Source organism: Punica granatum, unplaced genomic scaffold (genome assembly GCF_007655135.1).
Source record: "Punica granatum isolate Tunisia-2019 unplaced genomic scaffold, ASM765513v2 Contig00515, whole genome shotgun sequence".
Classification (NCBI taxonomy): domain Eukaryota; kingdom Viridiplantae; phylum Streptophyta; class Magnoliopsida; order Myrtales; family Lythraceae; genus Punica; species Punica granatum.
The window spans coordinates 23784-36677 of record NW_022204390.1 but is presented as its reverse complement, the minus strand read 5'-3'; the positions used below and the strand labels follow the sequence as shown (position 1 = coordinate 36677).

Sequence of the window (12894 nt, the reverse complement as noted above, 5' to 3'; positions counted from 1 at the left end):
CGTCCCCCATCCTTCCGAGCACAGAAGTTCAATCCCGGCTCATAGTTAGTTCTTGAGGGCGGATTGTTCTAGTCTATTTGGCACATGTAGGTGAATGTCAAAGCCACACGTTGCCATGTGAAAGCAGGTATTGAGAGTAAAAAATCTCAGGATTTATAAGAGATTGGGTACCACAATCTACAAACTCGAGCTTTTAGGTTAAAGATGGGCCCAATAGCTTATAAGTCCAGTAAATATTTTATAGTACGACTATGTATATCTGAGCCCACACCACCCATAATGATCCCAAACTAGACAAAGTTTCTCGAGATACATTTGTAATTCCTGCTCTATGACACCCGACCCGGCCCTTAAGCAAACATAGAATTGTCCAGCTTAGTTTTGCTACTCAGAGAGTTACATCCAGTCCATTCATGAGAAAGGATCCGTGCTTTTGATGCACAAACTTCAGAAAATTCTTATCGAGATAAACAAGAGCATCAGTAGTTGGCTAGATTAATTGGTTACTAAATTGATTTATTTAACTATACCAGCATAGAACAAGTACTTCATAGACCAGCCACTAATGCGAGCAGTAGTTCTATCACTAAGCATCCCACAATCTCTGGCAGAAAGTGAAGTCACCTTATGAAGAGGCATGCTGATTATTTAACTGAAGAAAGCCTCTTTGAAAACCGGCAGAAGAGAGGAGATCAGCAATATATTCCTCAACTTAACCCATACTGAAGATATCCATACTCTCAAGATTGAATCTCAAGCTTGATACATAGAAGTCCCTCAGAATCTGCAATAGATTCAGCAGTGTATACAAATAAGTCGCCGGCAAAGCAGACATGACTGAACTCAACCTGGCTAGTGGCTCCATTCAGAATCTGAGAGTACTTCCATAGTCAGAAGCAATGAGCATTGCGAGAAAGCCATTAAGTCTGAGAGCCCCATCAGCCAATATTTCGGAAACAACCAAACCATGAGAATTTTCGGCTAATATGGGTCCAAATATGCATGAGCAAGCTAATGTGCAAGTTTTACTTTCACGTTAAGTTGTAGTATGTACAATGAAGTACATTGTCAAAATAGATCAACGATATCTCTAATGTTTAGGAACAAATAGAGCCTTAGTTTATCTTAAACCCCCTTCTGAGCCTGCAATGTCTCTCCACCAGTGCAGGTCTTCAAATAAAAGGGTTCTGATGTATTTTCACATCGCTTCATCCAGTTCTCCAAATAAGCAGCAACACAAAATGAATTTGTACCTGGATGCATAACAACAGCAAATTGAGAACTCGACCATGGGAAAAGGAATGCATATGCTTTAATTAATCGAACAGCACAGCCAGTGGCAAATTCGCTAGCGTCCAATATCTCAACCAAATAAGATGCTTTGATATTTCGACAACAGTTAAAAATAATCGTGCATACCATCATCACAAATTGCAAATACTCTTAAGTTGTTTTTTGTGATTTGCGGCAGTTCCAGGTAGTTGTAGGACTACAAAACTCGGCTCTGCTCTTCCCAATTACTTCAGAATCATCTTTATAAACGAATATAAGCTCAAGTTATTAGTGAACAGCCTTATGTCCAGGAACTATACTTGCAAGTAAAATGTCTGACAATCAAAACATTTAGGATGATAAGTCACAAGGAAGACCTTACTCACTGCTGCATGATTTGGACTTCCTACAAGTAAAATTTTCAACCTGTCCAAGAAGAATAAGGGATCAAAACAATTACAACTTACAAGATAGATTCCTTTTACGGAAAAAAAAAGAAGGATCTCAAGAAAATTAAAATACCAAATCGTTACCTTTTAAGAATTTATACTCTTGAACATATTTTAGAATTCAAGATCTTCAATGAAGAATCCTGGGTCTGAAGCAACAAACAACCAGAAGTAAGTTTACCTCATACCAACTTAAAAGCAACAAAAGCAATCCAGCATTACATACCTTTTTTAAACCGTTCCAGTGCCTCCGTCCTCCAAGCCTCTGGCAAATTTTCACAAGCCTTACACTTTAGATAAACTAATTTGTCCAGTCTTGATAAGGTAGGCAGCTTTTTAATTTCCTTGCACCCTGCGATGCTTAGGTGCACCAAATTGTTTAACTCATCAACTCCTTCAAGTTCCTGTAGCTTCTTGCAGTCATCAAGTGACAAATATGCTAAACTTTTCAAGCTCTGTAGATTTGGTAACTTCTTGATAGCTTCACATTCTGAGAAGTTCAAGACCTTCAATTTTTCCAACCCATTAAGTCCATCAATTTCTACAAGATTAGCACATTTGGAGACATCCAGAAAACTTAAAAGCTTTAGTTTTGACAGATTAGGGAGTTCTTTGATTCCTATGCATCCAGTTATCACTAGCTCCATAAGTGCTGCCAATTCTTCAAGTCCTCCAAGCTCTTGTAGCTTCTTGCAGCCAACTGCAGAGAACTTGCTCAACAATTTCAAGTTCGATAGATCAGGCAGTCTTTCAATTTCCTCACATCCATCAATATACAATACACCTAATGCTACCGCCCCATCAAGCCCTTCAAGTCCTTGTAGCTTTTCACAGTCATTCACACACAACTTTCTCAATGCTTTTAACTTTGATAAATTAGGAAGCTTCTCAATTTCTCCACATCTTTCAATAGCTAACTCCTTCAAAGTTACCAACTCAACAAGCCCTTCAAGTCCTTGCAGTTTTTTGCATTTATCAGCATGCATCTTTCTCCAAGCTTTTAAGTTTGATAGATTAGGCAGTTTATCAATTTCAGTACATCCTTCAATAGACAACTCCTCTAATGCTACCGACCCATCAACCCCTTCAAGTCCTTGCAGCTTTTCACAGTCATTCACACACAACTTTGCCAATGCTTTTAACTTTGATAAATTAGGAAGCTTCTCAATTTCTCTACATCTTTGAATAGATAACTCCTCCAATGTTACCAACTCATCAAGCCCTTCAAGTTCTTGTAGCTTTTTGCAGTCATCAACATCCAACTTTTCCAAAGATACCAACCCACCAAGTCCTTCAAGTTCTCGCAGCCTTTGACATCTTCGTGCATTCATCTTTTTCAAAGCTTTCAAGTTTGATAAATTAGACAGCTTTTCAATTTCAGTACATCCTTCAACATCCAACTCTTCCAAAGCTACCAACCCACCAAGTCCTTCAAGTTATCACAGCTTTTCACATCTTCGTGCATTCATCTTTTTCAAAGCTTTCAAGTTGGATAAATTAGACAGCTTTTCAATTTCAGTACATCCTTCGACATCCAACTCTTCCAAAGCTACCAACCCACCAAGTCCTTCAAGTTCTCGCAGCTTTTGACATCCTCGTGCATTTATCTTTCTCAAAGCTTTTAAGTTTGATAGATTAGATAGCTTTTCAATTTCAATACATTCTTCAACATCCAACTCTTCCAAAGCTACCAACCCCCCAAGTCCTTCAAGTTGTCGCAGCTTTTGACATCCTCGAGCATTCATCTTTTCAATTTCAGTACATCCTTCAACATCCAACTCTTCCAAAGCTACCAACCCACTAAGTCCTTCAAGTTCTCGCAGCTTTTGACATCCTCCTACATTCATCTTTCTCAAAGCTTTTAAGTTTGATAGATCAGGCAGCTTTTCAATTTCAGTACATCCTTCAACATCCAACTCTTCCAAAGCTACCAACCCACTAAGTCCTTCAAGTTCTCGCAGCTTTTGACATCCTCCTACATTCATCTTTCTCAAAGCTTTTAAGTTTGATAGATCAGGCAGCTTTTCAATTTCAGTACATCCTTCAATATTCAACTTTTCCAAAGCTACCAACCCACCAAGTCCTTCAAGTTCTCGCAGCTTTTGACATCCTCCTGCATACATCTCTCTCCATGCTTTTAAGTTTGTTAGATTAGGCAGCGTTTCAATTTCAATACATCCTTCAATATTCAACTTTTCCAAAGCTACCAACCCACCAAGTCCTTCAAGTTCTCGCAGCTTTTGACATCCTCCTGCATACATCTCTCTCCATGCTTTTAGGTCTGATAGATTAGGCAGCTTTTTAATTTCAGTACATCCTTCAATATTCAACTTTTCCAAAGCTACCAACCCACCAAGTCCTTCAAGTTCTCGCAGCTTTTGACATCCTCCTGCATACATCTCTCTCAATGCTTTTAAGTCTGATAGATTAGGCAGTTTTTTAATTTCAGTACATCCTTCAACATTCAACTTTTCCAAAGCTACCAACCCACCAAGTCCTTCAAGTTCTCGCAGCTTTTGACATCCTCCTGCATACATCTCTCTAAATGCTTTTAAGTCTGATAGATTAGGCAGCTTTTCAATTTCAATACATCCTTCAATATTCAACTTTTCCAAAGCTACCAACCCACCAAGTCCTTCAAGTTCTCGCAGCTTTTGACATCCTCCTGCATACATCTCTCTCAGTGCTTTTAAGTCTGATAGATTAGGCAGCTTTTTAATTTCAGCACATCCTTCAATATTCAACTTTTCCAAAGCTACCAACCCACCAAGTCCTTCAAGTTCTCGCAGCTTTTGACATCCTCCTGCATACATCTCTCTCAATGCTTTTAAGTCTGATAGATTAGGCAGCTTTTTAATTTCAGCACATCCTTCAATATTCAACTTTTCCAAAGCTACCAACCCACCAAGTCCTTCAAGTTCTCGCAGCTTTTGACATCCTCCTGCATACATCTCTCTCAATGCTTTTAAGTCTGATAGATTAGGCAGCTTTTCAATTTCAGTACATCCTTCAACATTCAACTTTTCCAAAGCTACCAACCCACCAAGTCCTTCAAGTTCTCGCAGCTTTTGACATCCTCCTGCATACATCTCTCTAAATGCTTTTAAGCTTGTTAGATTAGATAGTTTTTCAATTTCAATACATCCTTCAATATTCAACTTTTCCAAAGCTACCAACCCACCAAGTCCTTCAAGTTCTCGCAGTTTTTGACATCCTCCTGCATACATCTCTCTCAATGCTTTTAAGCTTGATAGATTAGGCAGCTTTTCAATTTCAGTACATCCTTCAATAGACAACACTTCCAAGGCTACCAACCCACCAAGTCCTTCAAGTTCTCGCAGCTTTTGACATCCTCCTGCATACATCTCTCTCAATGCTTTTAAGTTTGACAGATTAGGCAGCTTTTCAATTTTAGTACATCCTCCAATAGACAACTCTTCCAAAGCTACCAACCCACCAAGTCCTTCAAGTTCTCGCAGCTTTTGACATCCTCCTGCATTCAGCTCTCTCAATGCTTTTAAGTTTGATAGATTAGGCAGCTTTTCAATTTTAGTACATCCTCTAATAGACAACTCTTCCAAATCTACCAACCCACCAAGTCCTTCAAGTTCTCGCAGCTTTTGACATCCTCCTGCATTCATCTCTCTCAATGCTTTTAAGTTTGATAGATTAGGCAGCTTTGGAAACAATGAGAAGTCTGGGGTTGATGTTAATAGGTGACATTCCTCCAAAATAAGAACTTTAAGCTTCGATGCAGTCTGTAGAAAAAAGTGTAAAGTTATAACTATCTTATCTTTCTTGTATTTCTAAATGATAAAACATATCAAATTCTACGTTCATTTATCATTACCTGCATGAGGCTCCAGCATCTCCAATCATGCGTGACCAAGCTGCCTGATAGATCAAGAACAACCAGGCTTTTTAAATCTAAGTTGGTTGGCTCACACGCTTGCCCCCCATATCGCCAACAAAGGTATCTCAACTTTGTAAACAGGTTCCGGAAATCCCCATCAAGGGCAGCACCATCTATTTCAAGGAACCTCAAAGCGGACATGTTTCTAAAGTTTTGGTCAGTAAGACGCCTATGTTCAACCTCCAAATGTGGAAACTCTAGACAAATGGCTTCAATACATGGTGAACCCTGCGACATAGAAGATAATATTACAATTAAAGCTTTAACATGTAGACCTAACAAAATTAATTATAAACTGTCGTCATGTTACTATTAAAGTATTTTCTGTAAATTTTCACAACAGCAAGCGTACGCCAAAAAAGTAGTGCTGCTGCCGACCCACCAATCCCTCATCCTCATTCCATCTTATTTGATTTCATTGCCCGTCCCCCAACTCCTAAATTAAAACCTTGTCCCCATAAACCCACAATCCTTTAATCATCCAATTAAAAATAATTTCCCCATCTGATTCCACAGTCCAACTGCTACAAACTTTGTGCCGGTGGAGACACGATATATGGTGGCAGTCTATTTTATTAGCTACTTTAAAAAAAAGGAAAAAAGACAAAAATCTCCATTGTGGTTTGGGATCGGGACAAATCGCCCCTTGTTATTTTGTTTGGAACAATTAGCCCCCCTATGGTTTGCTCCGTTAGACATGAGGGGTTACGGCGTTAATTTTTTTTTTCCATTTTCAATCCCCAATCTTTAGTCTTTTAATCATTTTGATCATAAATCTTTTTCTTTTATCATTCATATCCTCAACTTTTCATTTTGTTTCATTTTAGTCCTATAACGAAAAATCGAAGGGGGAGGGGGTCGGGGATTGGCGGCCCCGAACCCTCCACCAAGAGCGCCGGCACCCAGAGAGGACGCTGACGACCTCGGTGGAGGGGTCGGGGTCGTCGATTGGCGGCCCCGACCCCGAATCAACCGGGGACTCCGACTCGAGGTCCCTGGTCGATTCGAGGTTGGAGCCACAAATCGGCGACCCTGAGCCCTCCACTAAGGTCGCCGACACCCACAGAGGACGCCGGCGCCCTCAGTGGAGGGGTCGAGATAGCCAATTGGAGGCCCCGACCCTGAATTGACCGAGGACTCTAACTCGAGGTCCCCGGTCAATTTGGGGACGGGGCTGCCAACCGGCACCCTCGGTGGAGGGTTCGAGGTCGCAGATTGGCGGCCTCAACCCCTTCCCCTTTCAATTTTTCGTTATAGGACTAAAATGAAACAAGATGAAAAGTTCAGGATGTGAATGATAAAAGAAAAAGATTTAGGATCAAAATGATTAAAAGGCTAAAGATTGAAGATTGAAAATGGAAAAAAAAAATTAACGCCGTAACCCCTATGTCTAACGGAGCAAACCACAGGGGGACTAATTGTCCCAAATAAAATAATAAGGTGCGATTTTTTCCGGCCCAACCCACAATGGGAATTTTTGTCTTATTCCAAAAAAAAAAGAGACCAAAATCATTTTCCCAGTAGTTAACTCCTCGATCAACTATTCTATGGAAGCTAGAGAACGACCAGAATTAATTCAACCAGCTCCCTGTATATATCTTCTCATGTTCGTCTCTTTTCAAGGAGAGAGAGAGGCAGAGAACAGGGGGCCTCCGCCGATAACAGAAGGGAATCGGAAGAGAGAGAGAGCGACGGTGGCTCGCTGCTGGCCACCCCCAACCACCAAAACCAACCCCACCCACCCCAACAAAAATTCTGCCACACTTTTTTTTAACGATTTTTAACTAGATGAATACATGTGCATTGCAAGGGAATTGATAAATAAATCTTTTAGCTATTTTGGTGGAGAAAAATGCTATAAATTCATGGCCTAGAGAATATGGCTCATTTAAATGTTTTTTTTTTCGTGTTTTTAATATATTCACTTAGCTTCATCTTTTACCTCATTTAACCTCGTATATATTTTTATGGAAGAAAACAAATTATATATAAAGAGTTCAATATCAATTAGGTAATTAAGTTGACTAATTTTGTTTAAATTTAGTTCTATTACCCCGTGTATATGATACCATTAAATTTTTTTTTGTTAGATGCATATTAATCTTTTAGCTATTGACATAATTCAGTAGACGATATATACTTACATAAACATCCCTCGACTACATATATTCCTATTTAATAAGATTGACCTAATGAAGTAAAAATTACATAATTACGTAAACATCTCTCAACTATATATATTCATATATTCATAAATGAATTTACGTATGTGAATATTTATCAACTAGATATTATTAACATATACAGCACATCCAACCTATATATATGAGATTTATTTATCAAATTACTCTTTCATCAAATAGATGACTGTTATATTTAAACTATCACGCAAAAAAAAATATCGCATATGGTAGTAGTAGAAAATTCTATTTTAATAGGAAACTATATATTTTGAAATTATATCGTCAAAAATTATAAAAAATTATAAAAAAAAATATAAGATGTTGATACGGTGATATTAGAGGGCTTAGAATTCCGATGATGTGGCAACATGAGAGAAGGCGATTTTAATTTTGGAGGTGGCGGCGTAATATATCGCTTCGAGGGTTTATTATTATTATTATTATTATTATTATTATTATTATATATTGATATTGATTACTGAAATGAAAGAAATTTAATATGTATATATATGTATATATATGTATATATTATCTAAATGAGCGTTTTAATAGGAAACTCTCATTTAGTCATGTGTCACTTAAAAGGGCAATGCTTAGAAAAATATTTTAAAACCTCCTTCTCTCTTCTTTTAAACTTGGCACTCAAGCATTAGTTAAAATTCAAGGAATTAAGTTTTTGTTCATAAACTTGGCCTTCATTTTCTTTTTTATCAAATTATTTTTTATTTGATTCTTATACTAATAATTATCAAGAGAAATGGAACAAGAGATTATGAATTTTTTAAACTAAAAAAAATAATTGTAGCTCTCTAAAATGAAAATGATTTGTCTTCAATAAATTGAATTCAAGATATTCAAATAAATGTTAACATTTAAGAGGATAAAAGACTGCAAAATTTTGTTAAACAAATTCTCAATTTTATCCAAGCACTGTAAAATCTAACATAACTGCTCCATAAGTTTTTATTTTCTTAATTTTGCATCTTGCTAACGCTCTTTTGTTATAATATTTACCTATTTTTAGAAGAAAAATATTTAATTAATTCAACGCTATTTTGTCTTCAAATTAACAATATGAGATAGTTCTCATAATTATTAAAAGATATTGAGAAATATTAGTGAATATTATATTATAAATAAGAAGATATATAAACTTAAAAATTATATAATCAGAATTTTATAATATAAATATTTTTTTCTGTAAAATTACTCTGTGGCAGTGCACGGGCTTCTTTTTCTAGTAAAATATAAAAAGGCCTTACTTGAACATTTTTCGCTACGTGTTTTCCTTATTCAGTACAAAAGACATGGGAATTAAACTGAAAAAGTACCAAATTTTACGGACCAAATCAGTATTATCCAAAAATTCAAAGCAATAAATCCTAACGAGGCCATCACTTATCCTTTTGGATAAGTATCTTCTTGAGACATTTTGTACTTAATAAAGATGATCACTTATCCAAAAGTAAATAAATAAATAAATCCTGACGAGGAATTTCGTTCATTGGATGGGAATTAAGGGGAACATGATTGAGCATGGCGGGGCTTAAGATTGAAGTTCTTTTTTATCCTATTGTAAGGGAGACGCAGTACGGAGGAAGGTAAATAAAGGAGTATGGGGAGTTTTATTGACTAAAATCGAACTTGGAAACTTTTTATAGAGTTTTTGTTGCTTGTTTGGTGATTGAATAGACCGGGAATAGGATATGGTTAACTGTTGTTATTAAAAGTTACAAATGTCCATAGGTTTAAATAAAAGTAATATCAATTTTTGAAACTATATAAGTTTAAATAAAGTAATATCAATTTTCGAGACTATACATTGAAAAAAAAATCAAACTCCAACCACGGGAAGGGCGACACAACTCTAGTATCCCCTAAGCTCACCAAGAAAGCTCTAGGCTAGTGCTTCAAGCCTCAACTGACATGCGTGAGCACTAGGCTGAGAATGGTGATGCTTGCCCGGAGGCTCGGAGCCCTTAGCCTAGGGCTCAGGCTAGCTATAGGTTAAGAGGTTTGATGCAGTGATACAACTTTGCTTAGAAGTTGGTCTCAAGTTTGATTTTAGCAAGTTAAATTACCCTTGCCCTCTATTTAGCTTTCTAATTTTTTTTTTTAACCAAGCCCTCCTTGTCGCAGAAGGAAAAATGAAAAGCAAAATGGCATATGTCAATTGCCCATCAGACATTAAAGAGCAACAATTGGAGGATATCTTGATGGCTCTAGACGCAGACATGCAAGAGTACTCTAATTAATTACTACACAAAGAAGTTAAATAAGTTAGAAAAAATTTTCACATTATAGAAAGTTTAGTATGAAAAACTTGCCGAATGAGAAAGGGTGTTTGATTCTGGCATCGTCCTTAACCTCAGACCAAGTTATTCTGTATTCGAGTTTCATCAATGGGATTTCCCGTGACTCTATATTTTCTCTTTTCCTATTTATCTCTTTCTAGGTCAACTTCTTCGTAATAAATAATAGGGTCCATTTGACTTCCAAATACCTGAGTGCAAACTGGGAAATTTTTTTTTAAAAAAAAATCATGGCAATAATTCTCGTATTTTTCAAAATATTTCTCTGAAACAAGCAATAGATGATTTTTTTTTTCAGTAAATCAACAAATGATATATTAAAAGGTGAATTAATACCTGCAGACTTGTATGCTTACCTTTTTTTCCTGCAGTACACTTAATGCTTCTTCGTTGTTCCACAACCTACTTCGATTCCCTGGTTCTTTCTCATCCTCTTGTTGAACTATTGCTCTGCCAAGGTCTCTTAGTTGATCGTGCATCCAGAATGTGTTGTCCCCCCCGATCTTAATAAGAGACCGCAGAATGAGTTCATCAAGTCCACTTTCTGGATAAAACTTACAATCTTCCCACATGTGAATCGCCACTCGTCTATCTTTTCCAATAAAATGGCATGCAATGTCTAAAAATATTTTTTGTTGTTCAAGTTCTAACGAGTCATAGCTGATCCTCAGCTTTTCTTGGACTTTCATGTGAGGTTTTTCTTTCAACTTCTTTAACGTCTCTTTCCATATGACCTTCCCTTTTCCACAAAGGTAAGACCCTATAACCTCAAGCGCTAAAGGAAGCCCTCCGGTTGTATTCACAATAGCATCAGACAGAGCCCTTAATTCAACCGTTGGAGAGTCACTCCTGAAAGCATGCTTGCAGAAGAGTTCCATTGACCAGACAGGATTCATTTCCTCGACTTCATATTGCAATTCTTCCGGAGTCAAACCTAGAGCATTCTTATTTCTGGTTGTAACGATGACTCTGCTTCCTGGACCAAACCAAGCAACTGAGGCCAGTTCCTTGAGTTGGTTACTGTCATCGACATCATCGAGAACAACGAGAACTTTCTTCTCCCGAAACCTGCGTTGCAGCTCATCCATTCCTTCATCAGTCGTAGTGAAGTCTTGGTCTTTACATCTAGAGAGATCTGCAGCTAGCTGATTCTGCAGGCACTTAAGGCCACCCAAATGCAATACTGTTGCACGGATATCTTTGAGGAAGCTGCAACTGTCGAAGTAGTCCATAATTTCATTATAGATGACCTTGGCAAGTGTTGTCTTACCAATGCCGCCCATACCAAAGACCCCAATAGTTCTCACGTCTTCGTTCCCCACCTCAAGCAACCTCATGACCGCTCTTTTCTTATCATCGACTCTGACAAATTTTTCGGTCAAAATAAGATGGCCTTTCTTCAAATCACTCAGTACCCTTCCGACAACTAGCTTTATCAATTGTCCTTGATGTCTGCGAAGCAACATCCAAGTCATATATATACATTTATATATGTATGTTATTTTTTTCAAGTCATATATATACATTTATATATGTATGTTATTTTTTTCAAGTCATATTGTGGTAAGCAGATAAGAATTAGGAATCGTGAAGAGTATAAGAGTGCACAAAGGGGTTACCCGTTCGTCTCATTCTGTAAATCCCAGCCCTTCAATGTTCCAACCTCCTCAAGAGCTTCCCTCCACTTTCGAACATCGATCCTCGGGTCGCGCTTTGAATCTTCCACGTGCTTAGAAAAGGCCTCGGCATAAATCCCCTTCTCGGGGTGCTGAACCTCATTCGGCGTGACATCGTAGAAAATGGGAAGCACAGTCTGCTTCATCCTCTTCCTGCATTCCATCATACAAGCAAACTCCCGGAGGCACCATTTACTGGAGGCGTAGTTCTTGGAGAAAATGGGGATAGAGATCTTGGACCGCTCAATCCTGTCGAGGAGCTGGGGACCGATCTCTTCCCCAACATGGAGCTCTTCATTGTCCCTGAAAACATCGACCCCGGCATCTCTCAGGCTAGTGTAGAGGAAATCAGTGAAGCCATCCCGGGTATCAGCCCCGCGGAAGCTCAGGAAGACTTCGTAACCACGACCGTAGGAGGGTGAGGGTCTGCTTCCGCTGCTGCTGGAGCTGATGCCCGTTGATGATTGCTGCAGCTTTGGATCTGCCAAACCCTCGTTTAGACTTCTTCTCTTGGCGGCGGCATCGGAAGCGGCCATTGCAGTAGTCTGAGATCTCAAGTCCAAAGATCTGCAGTCAGATCTGATCTGATGAGTGTGCGGAGGAGACTTTATTCCACAAAGCATAAACCCAAGATTTTTTTTAATAGCAAATCCTAATGACTTTGTCGGCCACAAAGACCAACTGCAGTAAGGTGTACTCGCGTTCAATGATTTATCTATGAGATGCGCTATATATGCCGAAATCGGTACCCCAAAATAGTCTTATTTTAAAAATTAATTCTCAAACTAATTTAGTTTTGAAAATAATTCCCTATCTTGACTTATATGTACAGAATTTCTTTTAAATTCAATCCTTGATTTCTAAACTCTTTTAAAAACAACCCCAAAAATTATCTTATGTCTTATTTTGAATTAATTATATGGGTATCAATTTTTAAAAAAAAAAAACTATTGTTGATTCACGATCGGAACTGTTATCGCTGCCATTAGACCTCCACCTCGGATGGCCCAACCAACCATTCTCAACCGGTCTCGATATGCGAGGTTAATGATTTCATTTCGCCTTCATTGGAGTCGGAGACTATGAGCA

General features: G+C 38.0%; 2 protein-coding genes across 2 annotated transcripts; both read right to left on the bottom strand.

The window, feature by feature from the left end:
* Positions 1–666: 666 nt before the first annotated feature.
* LOC116190966 (putative adenylate cyclase regulatory protein) lies at positions 667–3089 on the bottom strand. The gene is made up of 4 exons (XM_031520197.1): positions 1948–3089; positions 1806–1870; positions 1650–1698; positions 667–1532 (listed from the first exon to the last, which is right to left on the bottom strand). Exons 1-2 carry the CDS (start codon positions 3050–3052, stop codon positions 1836–1838), a joined length of 1140 nt encoding a protein of 379 aa, XP_031376057.1. The 5' UTR covers positions 3053–3089; the 3' UTR covers positions 667–1532; positions 1650–1698; positions 1806–1835.
* A 12-nt stretch (positions 3090–3101) lies between these two features.
* On the bottom strand, positions 3102–12500 carry LOC116190965 (TMV resistance protein N-like). The gene is made up of 4 exons (XM_031520196.1): positions 11749–12500; positions 10486–11581; positions 5572–5862; positions 3102–5479 (listed from the first exon to the last, which is right to left on the bottom strand). The coding sequence occupies exons 1-4, from the start codon at positions 12426–12428 to the stop codon at positions 3161–3163; spliced, it is 4386 nt and encodes a 1461-aa protein (XP_031376056.1). The 5' UTR covers positions 12429–12500; the 3' UTR covers positions 3102–3160.
* Between the last annotated feature and the right edge of the window lie 394 nt (positions 12501–12894).